At 35.6% G+C, this 16,627-nt stretch overlaps 1 protein-coding gene across 8 annotated transcripts; it reads right to left on the reverse strand.

Moving 5' to 3' along the window:
- Nucleotides 1-1,273: 1,273 nt before the first annotated feature.
- LOC112712704 (protein S-acyltransferase 10) lies at nt 1,274-8,494 on the reverse strand. Of its 8 annotated transcripts, none has more exons than XM_072203739.1 (13): nt 7,798-8,179; nt 7,157-7,226; nt 6,399-6,558; nt 6,093-6,207; nt 5,075-5,149; nt 4,870-4,941; nt 4,614-4,751; nt 4,494-4,527; nt 4,063-4,172; nt 3,136-3,222; nt 2,734-2,817; nt 1,907-1,972; nt 1,274-1,755 (listed from the first exon to the last, which is right to left on the reverse strand). In XM_072203739.1, exons 3-13 carry the CDS (start codon nt 6,490-6,492, stop codon nt 1,581-1,583), a joined length of 1,050 nt encoding a protein of 349 aa, XP_072059840.1. In that variant the 5' UTR covers nt 6,493-6,558; nt 7,157-7,226; nt 7,798-8,179; the 3' UTR covers nt 1,274-1,580. The 8 variants fall into 8 exon arrangements, with proteins under 8 accessions (XP_072059840.1, XP_072059841.1, XP_072059839.1 ...); XM_072203740.1 differs by having other exon boundaries at nt 7,794-7,924; XM_072203738.1 differs by having other exon boundaries at nt 6,399-7,226; nt 7,794-8,494.
- Between the last annotated feature and the right edge of the window lie 8,133 nt (nt 8,495-16,627).

The raw sequence follows: 16,627 nt of genomic DNA on the forward strand, positions 1-16,627 counted from the left end.
CAAATTAGAAGTTGGGGAAGGAATGAAAAATCAGGAAAAACCAACAATTACAGCTAACATTATAATTTGGGCATCCAAAAAAGGGCTTATTTGGGTTGGAATATGTCCCAGACCACCGGAGCACAGGTCGGCAACCACAACCACACCATTCTGGTACACGCGTAACCTTGCTACGATTTTGGGTCTTCGCCCTGTATCCATTACTTGTTGACCGTATCGAGCTCCCACTGGCTTGCCCTTCACCTCCAAACATTGCTTCAGAGCTTCAATGGTGGACCAGAATTATGGGACGAAGGAGAGAAGAAGAGATACTAGTTATTATAACGATTCTTAGCTTTTAGGGTTTTAATGGGACCAGAGACCACATTGGGTACAAAATTCATATTTGCCACATCAGCTAGCTGTTGCTGGCTCCAGCGTGGCATTGGAGGTGCCAGATCATCCCTCCGTTTGCTGATTTGGCGCCGGAAAGGGTTGCAGGGCAACTATGGGTCCTGGAGCTGAATGTGAGGGATGTTGTTAGGAAATTTTGAAAGTAAAGGACAAGTATGGGTAACTCGCCCAATCTCAGGGACCACTTTAGGGTTTTAGTCGTCCAGTTTCCAAAAGCTCACTGCCATGTGGACTCCGTAACGGACAGGTTAGCTCCACGTTTGCCAGGTCAGAGTTTTCCGACCGGTCCAATGACCTGAATTCAACGGAAGGGTTAATATGTCCACGTTTTATAAGGATTAGGGACATGAATGTATTTTCCGTTTCTTGAGGACGAAAATGTCCACAAAAAAAATCAAGGACCTATTTGTCCTTTACTCAATTTTAAATACTTTACTTTAATAAATACACAACAAATACATTGAGAATCTAAATTTTACATTAATTTTTTATAAATGCTTTTTTTAATTTATAATTTTATCGTGTCTTAAAAATACATATTAGCTAAACCCTTATTTTAATAACTAATTTTGATTTTGGGGGTTGATTAACGTCTTGCTGGCCAGTTGGAGAAAAAGATGCCATCCTCATCCCCCGTTATTTAATGCGATAGATTGCGACAGAAAAGTGGAACTAACGGCGTTTGCTTTGTCAATTTAATGTTAAATACTCAAATCGATTTCCTCCTTGTTCTTACCTTCTTTAAACACGAAGCTGCTTTAGAAGTATTTTAACTACATCTGTGCCGTTGACCAAAGCCACATTTTACGGTCAAATTAATTGGACATTCAAAAATTTGACTTCTAATAAGATGTGGAAACCAAAAGTAAAAAAAAGCATGTGAGCAACACTCTGTTCATTCATCTACCTTAAAACTTTAATTGCTTCGACGACAATCAACACTACCACAACCAACAATTCCGCATGGTGCCTTGTGTTCCAAGAATCCCAGGTCTGAAATTCAACACTGGCAAAATGACACACACTCTAGCACTGCAACTATACATTAAACTTAAAACATCCACTTCCAAAAAACAATTAAACAAAGAATGCATGACATGGATAATCACAATGCAAATGGCCTCAAGTTCACAATAAAACTCTCAGGGACAAAGACTCCTACTTATACAATTTGTTTACAACAGTCATCAGCAACATCGACAGGTTACGACATCCAGACACGTGTACGGTCTTGACTTTTCCTCTGTCTCCTGAGGTGTCGGGAGCCGCTCCATGTTGTATACGCTGCTACTTCCGCAGCAGAAATTGTATACATTTCTAGATACTCCTTTACTAAATGGATGCACTCTTTCAGGAATTCCCCTGCAAATGAATTGATGAATGGTGTGCTTAAGAGAGATATCCCAAGAAACATAAACCACCAACATACAATTATTAAAACAACTAAACGCCAAGATTCGATCTATTGAAAATACTAAGTAATGGAAAAACAAGGGACTATAGCTAATCTAACCTTAGATAAGGAATCCGTCTTCTCCTTACAAGTTCATAAGTAGTCTGATTTGTCAAAATAAGATAACTGCAGGGAAATCAAAACATCAGTGATTGTTATAGTCTTTAACCTGGATGCTCAACTAAACAGTGAACATGATGGAGACATTGAACCATAAAGTAAAAGTAAACCTAGAGCTTGCATTTGTTTCAACTTTGTAAAGAGTAATACTGTAATAGAGCAATACATGTAAAGGAAGATAGTAACACGACATTCACTTAGCATAGTCTATATATAATTATATATATGTATGCTGTAACATACATACATAGACTATTCTAAGTGATTGCAGCGCTACTATCTTCCTTATGTACTGCACTATTACTCCTTACAAACTATTTCTTTAAGTAAGGAAAATATATCACTTTTTTATTTTAATTAAAAAAAATCAAATAATTAATCACAATCTTAGAAGAACTTATTCCCAATATTTTAGCAGAAGCTACAGGAATAGCTTCTCGGATATAAAAATTTAGTCTTGGCTCTTTCAAATATATAAAAAATTTACAAGTTAGAGAGTCACAGTTTTAGTCTTCATTTTGTAGAGTTAAAGATATTAAACCAAAATGAGAAGTGAGAACCACATGCAGTCATATTAAACTGGTGCACTGAAAGCAAACAGAAGCCGATGTCCCATCCCTCCACGTGAAGATCAGATGCAAAAGACATCAGAAACAATTAACTATTCAACATAAAAGAGCATGGCACTTTAGAAACAGTAAGTATACATGAAGATCTAAACAAATGCAACCAATGCAAAATACAGAACTAGAAAGACAAATATTTACCTATGAAATAGAAGTAGCAGAAGTAGAAAGATAAGAGAGATTGACAAAGTGATCAACAGTACTATCATGATTGCATCCCGCCACCTGACAGCATCATAAAATCATGCTCTAATTTCAGATATAAAGGGAAAAAAATGTAGATTGCACGAGCATTGTGCTTCCTTCCGTTTGGTTTTTTGCTACTTTCTTTCTTTTTTGTGTGTGTGTTTTGGGGTGAGATGGAATCTGCATAGATAATACGTGACCCGCCCACCTCACAGTCACAAAGATTGGGCTGTCACTTACATTCTTGCTTTCCCTCTTGAACAATTTAACCAACAACAATTATTTATCATCTTCATTTTAACGAGAGTCTGTATCAGTATAAAAAAATATTACTACTAAATAAATCAGATATCATACCAAGCACTTTTAATGTGATCCTTCAAGTATGAAATATATAAGATGCCAGTCCAGAGGCTCAACGCTGTCTCTTCACAAAGGTACCACCTAAAGTATTTAGACATTAAGGAGAAGGATTCATAACAAGGAAAATATAGTTACAATACTTTAACACATATATACATAAAACAACTTAATAGAAGTAACTCCTTTGCATCATGATCACATATCATTTATAACATAGAGAGCACAGCCTTAATATTCTCAAGATAGATAGTATCTTAAAGGGTAAAGTATACTTTTTGTCCTTAAAGTTTGTCAAAAGTTTCAAACATACCCCTAACTTTATTTTGTTTCAAGTTTGTCTCAAAAGTTTTCGATTTGCATTAATTATATCCCTATTAGTTAAATTTTCAAGAAGTTTAAGACTAATCCACTAATCCAGTAGTAACCACATCTCTTGCATTCAAGTAAAATTGATTGCTTAAGGAAATATTATTTTAATCCAATTAGTAGTACATATAACTCAATCTGGAGAAGAAAGCACCTATATTTCAAAATAAATAAATAAATAACGTGACAATGAAATGCTTAAGTTCACTATAGATTTCCAAATTCATCCAACACATTTCTTACTGGTCTCTCTCATAATCAGCATTAAAAAATGATTAACAAGTACATGTTGCAGCTTCATTATTGTAACAAATGCCATGACTATGAAACAGAACAAATCAACGGCACTTTACTGAAAATTTTTAGTGATTCCATTTCCAGGTCAATGATTCTTCAACTAAATATCCTTACTGATATAAATACTAATATCAATAAGCTAAAGATTTGTTAATTGTGGAAGTTCTTATCTCCATACTAGCTAGCTCAAATTAAGTGTACAATAGAAGAGCTTCAATAACGGCATGCAAATGATGAAATTACATATAATTGACTCACCAAAATCGACAATGATTGCCCTGCCCAATGCAGTTACCAAGCCAAACACAATGATGATCAAACTGAAGAACACACTTGTCACAATCATGACAGTGCTTTGATCGTGGAGGCTGGATAATGGTCATGAAAGGGAAAAAAAATATGATTGAACATCAAATCGAGTGTTACATTATTGGAACAAAAGAAAGCAACTGCAAGAGGTGAACAGTTTCTATGCAACGTAGGAAGTCCTCATGCGCAAAAAGTGATATATAAATCAAATAAAACCATTTTATATAGTGCAGCTAAGTCCACCTTTTTTCATTTGTAATGAAAAATTTGTTTACTCATTTTTGTTTTTTTGGAGCATACATTCCAGCAATGCAATAACACAAGTATTTACATAAGGTACCTTCATTTAATATGTCGTAATACATACTATATATCATTACCTGTTCCACGTTGCAGTAGCTGCATGTCCATGTTCTGCAAGACAGAGAAAACCCTAAATAATTTTGAAAACTTAATTAATAGAGCGTAAAATTAAAGATTATCTAGCCAGCCCTATCTACCTGATTGTTGTTCCCATAGGATACAAGTCTGCCACTAACTTTGACCAAGTTGGTGTATTATTTCCTGAAATATTTTTTCCTGCCTGAGTTCCCTCGACAGCAACAACGAAACTCCCATTTTTGCTTGAAGCCGGTAAACTTTGCTTAAACATGACAAAATTGACAATAATAGTTAGGTGAGATCAAATACATCAATTTTCTTCGTATGTCACTACATAATAAACCTTTGAAGAGGATGAAAACAATGATAAATTACTTTGAGGCTTCTGATGTCTTTCTGTATAGGACATTTCTCTCAGTAACAGTCATCATGGCATCAAGGACATAGCTGTACACACAAATGTAGCATATGCAAAAACAAAGAAGATCAGGAAGATATAAATATAAATATAAATATCACGTTTACACATCATAATCCACATCCGCTCCATCCAACGGAAGAAAATAGTTGTGATGTTTACCCCGGAGAAGAAATAGATGTAACAAAGTATTGTATTAAAGTAACAAAGAACAGCAGCAAGTAACAAGCAGTGTACCTGACAGAAAAACCAAAAAAAGAAGAATAATAATCATAAAATAAAAAATTGGAAAAAATAAAGACACCTCAAAAGTACATCAAAGCACAGAAACAGACATTCATGCAAAACAATACGTAAATCTAGAAAATTATTAACTTCTACTAATTATTCAGACTTCCAGCACACTTCTCATATTAATTGATGGAAGTGCAGAAGGAATCTGTTGCTATCCATCGGCCATATTAGCATTAGAAAAGATGTATCAAGAACAGTCACAACTAAATGCTTATTAAATGGGAAAATACTATTTGCCTCAATGATTTGCCAAAAACTCAATCTTTACAAATTCTAACACCAATTTTAACTGCTATGCATCTTGGGACAAAGTATAATGCCAAGTAGTCTATCCAAAAAAAAAAAAAGGGAAGTATAAGGCCTAGTAGTCCTTCTCAAATTGGAACATTTGTTGGAAGCAAACAAAGAACCATTGATAGAGGCACTACATTTACTGAAAAGCATCCTCGCTTGCTAGCTAGATATTAAATAGCCTCAAACAATGGGTAGGTCCCTGCCAAAAATGTCTTAATAGCTAATTCTCAGCCTCATATTTCTATGCATCCTTTGCTTAATTTTGCCCCCTTTCAAATCTAAAGTATAGAATACTTCCATAATAATATAATATCCATATAAATTCATTAACCCAAATGCACATTTATCACTTTGCTTCACTTTGCCAGTCACAAACTCTCACTATGTGCAACTCATCAGCAAAGCTATCCTCTCTTTCAAAGGTATCTCACTCTATTTCATTTCATTAGATGGTCTATTGAACAAATCGTCAAGTACAAATAATGTTCCACTAAACCCATTAATGTTCCACTAAGTTGAAGCTTCAGTATGGTAAAAAAAAAGATGCAAAAAATAGAATACAGTGACTTAAAAGTGGGAAAAAAAAACATACATCGGTTCCTTCTTAGTCTTTTCTATCAAATCTCCATCAATTAAGAAGAGAACGCCAATATAAACCAAATGGACAGTCACCAAGACCAACTTCACGCACAGTGCAGACCTCCGAGCTGAAATTCAGTGACAAAATTCCAAAATGCACAAATAAATAAAAAAAATTGCATAATTTTTGTTAGGAAGACACATAAATGAAAGTCAGAACAGTTCGGCAACAGCATTCACCATTCAGCACGCAAATTCAGATAAAACAAAAACTAAGCTAATTTAAACAAAAAAGAAAAAGGAATTGCAGCAAACGCACCAGGGTCAATGAGGCATGGAAAGAATCTGAGGCAGCGATCCATGGGTTGATCCCAAGGGGAACGCATAGGGCGGCATATACCAACGATCGTCATGAGACTAAATTAAGAGCAGAGCCATGTGAGAATGAAGCGATTCGCATCAGAGAGTGCTGGTTCGATCTTCGGTGTTGTTTGATTCCAGGGGAAAAAAATTTCTTGGTAAGAACCGAACATTCGCGAGAAAAGCAAAAGAGAGAAAATGGATAGTAGCAGTAAGAAGTGATTTTGGATGTCGGATTTCGATCTTAAATTTTTTATTTATGTTTTTTTATATTACATAGGTGTATGATGTATATCCAAGGTTGCGAACCGGACTAGTCAATAAACCGGTAAAGTTACTAGTTCAATGGTTTACTGGTTCGACCAAAGTTTAACAGGGGTTCAACTGGTTTACTTAAACATAAATAAAATTATTAAAAAACCTATATATAATTTTAAATATATAAATTTAATAATTTCTAACTTAATAAAATTCAAAATTTCACAATTTCACATCATAAATTATTCATAATTTAATATTAGAAGCTCACATACAACTTCAAACATCAAAATTCGTAACTAAAAACAACCAAAACACACAGTGAAAAACACATAATGTTCTACTTTTAAAAGAAACATTAACAAACAAGTTTTCAACTAATCAAAGACACAACTCATCAGATTTTCCTTATCACAGCAAAATATTGCCAAGCTGGATCAGATTTTTTTCGAGAAGAACCAGTTTGGGATTCTTAAACAGCATTGACAGCATTGTCTTGTGGCGGTTGATCACTTTATGATTGTTCCATCTTTAATATACAACAAAAACAACCATAAAAAAAAGTTAATTCAGCAAACAAATTTGACAGAATCATGAACAAAATTAACTCAAGCAAACAAAATTAACTCAGCAAATAAAATGATTCTAAGTCACAGCAAACAAAATTTAAAATCCAACTAACAAAAATCATGAACAAAATTAAGTAATTAACCAAACTAAATGATTCCTACTTCCTAGTCACAGAAAATAAGATATTCAGAACCAAAAATCATGAACAAATCAGAAATTTCAGAACCAGTAATCACAAGAATGAACAGCAAAAACTCAGGCTAGAATACACAAATAAATACTACAAAATTATTCCAAGTCACAGCAAACAAAATTCAAAATTCAGCTAACAAAAATCATGGACAAAATTAAGTAATTAACCAAAATAAATGATTCCTAGTCACAGAAGATAATATATTCAGAACCAAAAATCATGAACAAATCAGAAATTTCAGAACCAGTAATCACAAGAATGAACAGCGCAAAACTCCGGCTAGAATACACAAATAAATAAATAAATCCTACAAAATGGAGAAAAGGAGAATACCTACCTGAAGCACGAACAGAATGAACAGAGATGTCAGCGGCGAGGGAAGGTTCCAGCTATCGGATGAAGGCAGAACGAACACAGATGAGGCGGCGAGGGAAGCACGAAGAAGTGCTTGACAGTGACGGAGGCACGGCGAACACGGAGAGAGCGCTCTCGAACAGAGGAGACGACGTCAAGCCCCTGCGACGGCACCGAGCTTCCAGACGCGATGTCTGTACATGCGACGGGGATTCGGGGTTGAGGTGGTTGCGGTGGTTGACGTGGCTGTGGGGCTGCGGTGGCTGTGGCCGGCGGAGCTGGGTCAGTGGGTGGGTAGGGATTGAGGAGTTGATTTTTTCTTCCAATTTCAGAGAGGAATGGGAGCGTTGGGGCATTGGCGACTTGGGGTAATGGGTAGTTGATTTAGGGGTTTTTTTGTATGTAAAACGGTGGCGTTTTGAAATTTGTAGCCAAACTGGAAACTTTCTAAAAAACCGGTCGGTTCAATCGGTTCATCGGTTAATTACCGGTTCAACCGTTTCTCTAACCGTTTTTTGCAAATAGGTTTATATGGTCAATCGAACCGGTTTGATAACCAATTTTTCGATTAATCCGATTGAACCAGATGGTCCGGTTCGATTTTTAGAACAATATGTATAGCAATCTTGTGTTGAAAGGGAATTGGGGAAAGAGAGAGAGGGTGCGCAGTGCGCATATTTTGGGAAACTTAGCGTTGTGTTCTGTCTTCCACTCTATAGCAGCGAAGGCAAGGTGAGATTGATGAGTGAGACTGTTAGTTCAATTTTTCTTTTCTTCTCTTTTTTTCCTTTTTCGTATTGTCATTGTTATGACTGACGGAATTAATTCAAGTGAGTTAACCCCTATGTCCAAATCATTCATGATTCAACTATCCCCCTATCTTGGAGCAGGTTAAGTATCCGTGGACAACTTCTTTAATTGTTGAGGTGAATAACTAAATATTAATTCAATATTTGAAAGATTTTAGTGTTAACAAAATTATATCAGAATAATATTATTGATAAAATAGTTTTTGAAGAATTTTAAAATTTGACAAGTGTATTTTTAGACTTGTCGAATCATTTTCTGTACGAGAAGAATACTAAATTGACTATCGAATTTTGATGATATGACATATCAAATAGCTAATTTTAATTTAAAAATTAAAAACTCTTAATTCTTTTGCCTGGTTTTTACTAAGCAGAAAAATGTGCATCCACCTCTTCTCTCACTATTGTCTGCCACTGACCTCCACTTTCACCTCCAAGCTCCTCCCCTCTCACTCTTAAGATCACTGTAGAACTGTCATCGCGTGCCTAAGACCAGTCCGAAGAGAATGTCGTCGTCACGTGTTTGACCTATTCCGAGGAGAACACCGTCTTCACGCACCTGACCTAACCAAGGAGAACATCGTTGTCACTCCTGACCCAGCCCGAGGAGAACGCCATCTTCATGCGCCTAAACATAATCATCAGAGGCAAAATCGTTATGTCAAAGGCAGAAGTGTCACCTTCTTCGTCCCGTCAATGGATAATCGTCTTCATCATCGTCCAGCAAGATCATCAGAGGTAGAATCGTCTTTGTTGTAGTCCAGCCTCCTTTACTGCCTCTAACAAGATTGTTCTTCATTGTCGTCGTCAACCTTTTTTCTTTTGCCGCTATTCCTTTTGGTAAGCCAGCATTTTCAAATTTCATCTTTTGAATGTAAACAAAATTAAAACTATATTGTGCTGAATTTTTATTTATGAGATTACTGAATGCTGATGAATAGAATTTGTATTCTTGGAATTGCTACTGAACTAATTTTTTATTGTTCCTCAATTTTTATTTTTGGTTTTTCTCTGTAAACTTTTTTGTTTTGTTGTTTAGCTAATCTGATTGTATAATAGAAGCACAGTCATTGAGAGAATCATAAGTTGAGAAGGATATGGCTCTGATTTTTAAATTAGTAGTGGTAGTGGTGCCTAGAACAACAATAGAGAATGAAGGAGGGACCGTGGAAGGAGCGAGATGAACCCTCTTGTAGAGGATTTTTTATTTAAATAAATAAAATAAATGTTTTAATTACTAAAATAAATAATTATAAAAATAATTACCGAAATCTGTTCTCTAGCCTTATCTCGTTTACAGTGTAAACGAGATAAATATGCACGTATCTCGTTTACACTGTAAACGAGATAAGGTACATGCGCGTGACACAGGTATATCTCATTTGAGTGTAAGAATCCGTTACTATTGTGCACTCAGCGCGTAAGTTCGTTGTCCGAGTTGAAAAGTTTGATATTGAGCAACCTTGGTGGCACAGGGAGAAGAGAGATTGGAAGGGTGGGATGTAGGTTACTAGCACTGTTGATAATGGAGTTTTTCAGTTTCGACTATTTAGGCTCCTCGGCGACGACCATGTGCGACTCATGTTCGATATCCATGGGAGAATCATGGCAGAATAAGTGATGGAGCTTTCCACCAAGGTTGGTGATGTTGGTGGTGGTGGTTCTGTACACTCGATATTTGTGTAGGATGACCCACTTCTCACACCACCACCGATTCAGACTGCCATACCAATGGAAGACATAGAGGTGGGTAAAGAAGACTTCGACGAAGAGTATGTTACGGATAGCAACGATAGTGATTCTTTTGAAGATGATGATGAGGATGAGTTTGTAACGGAGATACCGGACGAGACATCGTTGCGCTATGTTCGCCCCCCCCCCCCACCCCATCCACCCCCGATTCCGGCACTATCAGATGTACCAAGTTACTATCATACATTGAATCTAGACACCATGCATGAGAAATTTCCTATCTCCAACACCGGAAAAGAGGATTACAACCTAGACGATGGGGTTGAGTTTCGGGTCGGCCACATATTCAAATGCTGAGATGCAGTAATGTAGGGTGTGAAGAACTACAATATTCACATAAGTGTTGAGTACCAAGTGGTCGAATCGGACCGATTAAAGTGCCATGTGCATTGTCGTCAAGCTGCAAATGGATGTCCATGGAGTCTCTGTGTTTCTCTTCGACAGAACCTCGAATATTAGTGAGTTCAAGTTTAATTGAAGTGTACTTACTCATTTATGATTGCTATATGTTGAGTAGTTTCCAACCATAGATGTTTTATTTCATTAGGGAGGTCCGGAGGGTTGGTGGAGCGCATACTTGTCCAGCACCCACCATGTCCCAAGACCATCGACAATTGGATAGCGGCCTCATCTACAAGGTCATCCTGCCGTTGATACAGTCCAACCCATCCGTCAGCATCCCTGTCCTGTAATGTGCAGTCCGGCAGAACTATCACTTCAAATCCTCCTACAGAAAGATCTGCATGGCAAAGTAAAAGGCAATTGCACAGATATATGGAAATTGGGAGGAGTCATACAACAAGGTTCCGAAACTGCTGCAGGCACTGCAGAGTTATTGTCTCGGAACTATTTGTGAGCTCAGGGGCGTACCTTACTATGTATATATAGGCGTCCTCCAACCTCATCTCGTTTACAGTACAAACGAGATACATTCATGCTTATCTCCTTTACGTTGTAAACGAGAAAAGGTTTGGGAATGTATTTCGATAATAATTTTTATAATTATTTATTTCAACAATTAAAATATTTATTTTATTTATTTAAATAAAAAATTCTCTTGTAGATGGGGTAGCTTAGGGCAAAAGAATTGGAGAATTTTTTTTAGTTTGTAATTGTTAAATTAATTATAAAAAATAACTCAATAATTAGCTAAAGAAACATACCATGTTATTAAAATTTGGTGGCCACCTTAGCATATTTCTCGTGGAAGATGTGCTCAGGTGAGTCAAGGGACACGCTTGCCAATTAAAATCTTTCAAAGAGTATTTTGTTGATAACATTATTCAGGTACTATTGTATCAGCGCCAAAATCTTTACTTCTTAATTGTTTTTATTTTTTGGATAGAGTAGTATTTGGGTAGTTCAGATCAAATTCTAATTTAGTCTCAACTATTTTAAACATTCTATTTTAATCTTAAAAAGTTCTAAACATATTAAATGTTGTTTTACCGTTAAATTTAACTCGAATAATTAATGAAAAAGTTTTTACATTAGTGATTATTGGTTGGTCGATTTTCTTTAGTATTGATATGAACATTGTATTGGCTCTTAAACATGTTTATTGTTCGTGTCAAATTTAACTATAGGACAATATTACACCCATTTAAATTTTTGGGACTAAAATATGACGTTTAAAACATTAAGGACCAAATTAAGATTTAGTCCAAATATAAATAACTAAAATAATATTTTATTCTTTATTTTTTAAATCTGGAGAGTATTTCTAATAATTTCTACTTATTATCTTCTACATCTTTAAATGAGTAATTAGTGTTTTTTAATTATAATTTGGATTTAGTTAATATGTGCTCTTAGGACATATAATAAGACTACTATTAATAAAAAATTGTAAGTTTTCTAGTAAATATAAAATAAATGCATTAAAAACTTGAATTTTATTAATTTATAATCTTAACATGTGTCTTTAAGATTGCGTTTGGAGGGAGACTGAAATTGAGAGGACTGGAAGACAAAGACAGTATTTGTATTATTTCAATGTAAAATATATTCGACTAAGTTATGTCCTAGTATTATATTTAGTTTAAGATAAATATAAAAATTGATGAGTAGATTTGTAATTTAAAAAGTTAAATAAAGATATTTTTGAAAATAAATGTTATTAAAGTTTTAGTCTTCGTTTTTTAAAATTTTAGTCTCTTGTGTTCTTATTTTTTAGAAGTATTAAAAAATTTGAAATTTTGTATCCTCACACTAAAATTTTAGTTTTAATCTCTAATCACCACTGTATCTCAATTTTCTAATTTCAATTATAGTTTTCGAAAACAAATACTAATACTAATTATTCTTAAATGCTAATACTAATTACATCATCATTTAAAGAAAAAAATTGATAAACTAAAAGCGTATTAAAAACGAAATCGCGATGAAAAAAAAACAAAAACATTTAAATGTATGAATAGATAATCTGTTAACAAACTTAGCACAATAACTTTTCAAAAAGAAACATTACTATAATTTAAAAAAAATAGCCATACTTAGCGCAATACTTGATTTATTTAATTGATATTTAAAAAAATTATAAAATGCACCTACATGACAAGTGCCATGAATTGGCAAGCCTATTTTGTATGAATTTATAAAAAAATAATATAATATTCAAATAGAATGATATTATTATTTTCTATTATTAGAATAATTTTTTTTGTTTTTTATCTATTTGTTTAAAGGACAAAATATTTTTTCATAATTCAAAAAACTCTAACCAATCTTTAACAATTTGATAAGTTGGTCTAAAAAATCTTTATAATCGATAATATCTGGACGTGTTAGGTATAAATATCATGTGAATGTCACATAGAGGCAATTTTTAAATATATTGATAATTTACCGACTCAAGTTTCAGGAACTTGGTGATCGACCTAAAGAGTAAGCACTAGTTCACTTCGATAGAGCACCTTCAGACCAATGGACAAGTCGAAGCAGCAAACAAAATCATACTGATTGGGCTAAAACGCCGAGTACAAAATGCAAAAGGAACTTGAGCTGACAAACTCCCTCAAGTGTTGTGGGCATAGTGGACCACCCCACACTCCACAACGAGAGAATCACCCTTCTGACTTGCTTACAAAATGGAGGCAATGATTCCCATAGAAATAAATGAAGAAACACCTAGGGTCATATTCTACAACGAAGGAGTCAACCCCCAAGCGCAAACCGAAGAACTCAACCTCTACCTAGAAGTCCGAGAAAGAGCTCGGATTAGAGGGGAAGCCTTGAAGCATAGGATGGCTCTAAGATACAACCAAAGGGTGATCAAAAGAAGATTTGTCACCAACGACCTCATCCTGATCCGAAATGATATCGGGACGCATCAGTCGGACAAAGAAAAGTTGGCTGCAAACTGGAAAGGACCTTATAAGATAACTGAGGTCCTAGGCAAAGGTTATTATAAGGTATTCGACCTCCAAGGGCAGGAGCTCTCGAGGTCCTGGCACGTTTGTAACCTGAAAAGATATTATAGCTAGAAGCCTTGAACTAAGGTGCACTCTTTTTCCCAATGAAAAGGGTTTTTTAATGAGGTACCAAGACAAGGGCTAGAGACACTTAAGCCTTTAGTAACTATCTCTGTAAAAGAATTTTACACATTAATAAAATTTCTAATCTATTTATCTTTTTTCAAAGTTTCCTATTTCAAACGCCTTAATTTAAGCTTGATAAACCATAAAAACCATTGCCCGACCTAAAGTGGTTAGCAAGATGAAGCGACGAGGTACAAGTTAATGTAGGAAGTTATACAAGCAACTCTTACAAAATGATCTCCAAACAAGTCAAATAAAAAACAGAGTTGCAAAACTAACTTGAAAAGAAGCTGACTACACGAAGTCGGAGCCAAGAAAGGAAATTAAGGAAATTAAAAAAAGCATTACAAATTCTGAACATTACTTAAAAGTTGAAAGAGCAACTAAAAGAAAAAGTAAAGTGTTCACAAAGCCACTAGCTATTAAAAAGTTCTAATGTTGAAAACCCACATGCCGGGTTACCATAAAAGATTGACATAAAAAAAGAGATCATGACTTTTCACCCATGAGGGGACCAAGCTTCTCTCCGGTCACAACATCTGCACCTTCAGCCGAAGAAGCCAGAGGAAGCATAGAGACCAGAACGACCAAAATTACCTAAGGAGTAGCGAAAGAGGTTTCCACCACAACTTCTTTAAATCGAGCCCCTGAAGAAGAGGTCGGGTAAACTTGGGGACCTGAAGTCTTCGGGTCGGGAAGAGGCCCCTCCTCATTAGAATCAGGGGCAGGGACTATTTTCCCATCCTCCACCACATTGTTAGTGATGAGTTTGGAAAACTCTTATTAAATTTTAATGATGAACAAACATTATTAAAATATTAAATTACAAAATTATTAATTTGGTCTTAATTCATATTTGCTTAATTAATAATTTTGTTGTGCAGATTTTACCTTGGGCGGAAAACAAAGATGTTGCTAGCCCAAAATTAAAAATCAGCATTGCTATATGAGGCTGAATTATTAAATGGGTCAGAATAAACATTATTGTTGCAAGCCCAAACAAATGCTTTCTTATGTGCTCTATGCTTTATCCGAAATCAATTTTATCAGGAAAGTAAATGTTAATCAAATGGGCCAGTTTTAATCTCAATGTTACAAGCCCAAATTCTATTAGTGATAAAAGGTTCCAAGCTTGGTCCGAAACCAAGGAAAAATGAAAGCAAAGTGCTTCCAACGGAACCAAGCCTTTAACCATGTGATGGATTTCAAAATCTATTATATTGTCAATTAATGCATGGGGAACATGAGAGAGAAATTCAGCTGATTTGATTGATGGCTATTATGACAAACACGCCACTCTAAGCTAAGGGAAGTAAAAGCAAGCTATTCTCAAATTAATGTGTTTAACCACTTTACATTGCTTTTCTTCAGATTCTTTCATTCTCTCTCATCTCTTTCTTCTTCCTTCTTCGGTCTTTGTCCAATAAACCATGGACGCTGTGCTCATCAACAAAGAAAAGGAAGAAGCTACATGCATCAAGACCATCAAGCTAATGATGGCAAGAAAACACACCAAAATAAAAGTGAGATGTGGCTAAGATACTTACCAAATGTGGTTAGATTTGGTGAGGCTATCTTGAGCCTTACATGCTCAAAAATGGACGTTGAAGATTCGGCCAAGAGGAGAGATTCTTGAAGCATGGCTTGTCTTTGATTCTGTTCAACCACCACAGGGAGTAGCTAGAGTGGCGAAGTGATGGTTGAAGGCAGAGATTGAAGCAGATGAAGTCATCATCATCATGAAGCATCAAGGGCCAGAAATCCATCTTGGAGAGGAAGCCAAGGATGGAGAGCTCGGATTGATGAAGGGTGATGATCAAGAAAGGACTAGAGGTAATTGCATGTTGGGTTTTACATGGTTATCTCTTCTCTCTCTAAGTGGCCGAACCAGTTCTGTGTTTGTTGAAGGAGGAAGAAGTTGGTTCGGTTTTGGCTTCAAGTGTGGAGGCTTTCCTCTTCTTTAAAAAGGGGGAACAACCACTGTTTGAAGCAAGGAGAAAAATTTGAGAGTGCAAGGCACAGTGTTCTCAGAGCTACCTGAGCTAACAGTTTTCTCTTCTCCTTCAATGTATTCTGTTTAAGTATTTTTCTGTTTAATTTTGTCATGTCTTGAGTCTCATGGAAAAAGGCAAACAAGTGAGGTTTGTATGAAAAAGCCATAGAGCGGAAAAAGGTAGAGAGTGCAAAATTAAAAGAAAAAGCCATAGATGTCTTAGAGGTCCTTTGTTCATCTATGTTGTGTATCATGATTCTGTGGGAATCCCCTTGTAAGTTGGGTTAGCACTTTACAAGTTGTAATCATATTGATTATAGTGAAATTTCATCATGTTTGTGATGGAGACTGGATGTAGGCTGCACTGCACTTAGTAGCTGAACCAGGATATATCTGGTGTAATCTTCTTCTCCTTTCTACTCCATTTCTGTTTTATACTACATAGGAGCAAAAACCAGAATTATCTCGTGCCAAGTGACGAGACAAAAAGAAAAGTCTCGTGGCAAGGGACGAGACAAAACAAAGTTGCTCGTGTCCAGTGACGAGCAAAAACAGAAAAGACTTCTCTGAAGGTTAGCAAGTGTTAACATCAGAAAATGGGGCTAAGATTCAACCCCCCCTTCTCTTAGCCACTGAAACCATCAGTTAGTACTAAGCAAGGAGAGATCAAGGTCGGGAGCCAGGACCCTAACATGGGCCTTCAAATTCTCAAACATCTCA

This window comes from Arachis hypogaea, chromosome 9 (genome assembly GCF_003086295.3).
Source record: "Arachis hypogaea cultivar Tifrunner chromosome 9, arahy.Tifrunner.gnm2.J5K5, whole genome shotgun sequence".
Lineage (NCBI taxonomy): Eukaryota > Viridiplantae > Streptophyta > Magnoliopsida > Fabales > Fabaceae > Arachis > Arachis hypogaea.

Coding starts and splice junctions, on each gene's coding strand:
- LOC112712704 (XM_072203738.1), bottom strand. CDS start 6,492: ATGACGATCGTTGGTATATGCCGCCCTATGCGTTCCCCTTGGGATCAA. Junction 4,942..5,074: donor ACATCTATTTCTTCTCCGGG/GTAAACATCACA, acceptor TTGTGTGTACAG/CTATGTCCTTGATGCCATGA. Junction 3,223..4,062: donor GGCAATCATTGTCGATTTTG/GTGAGTCAATTA, acceptor TAAATACTTTAG/GTGGTACCTTTGTGAAGAGA.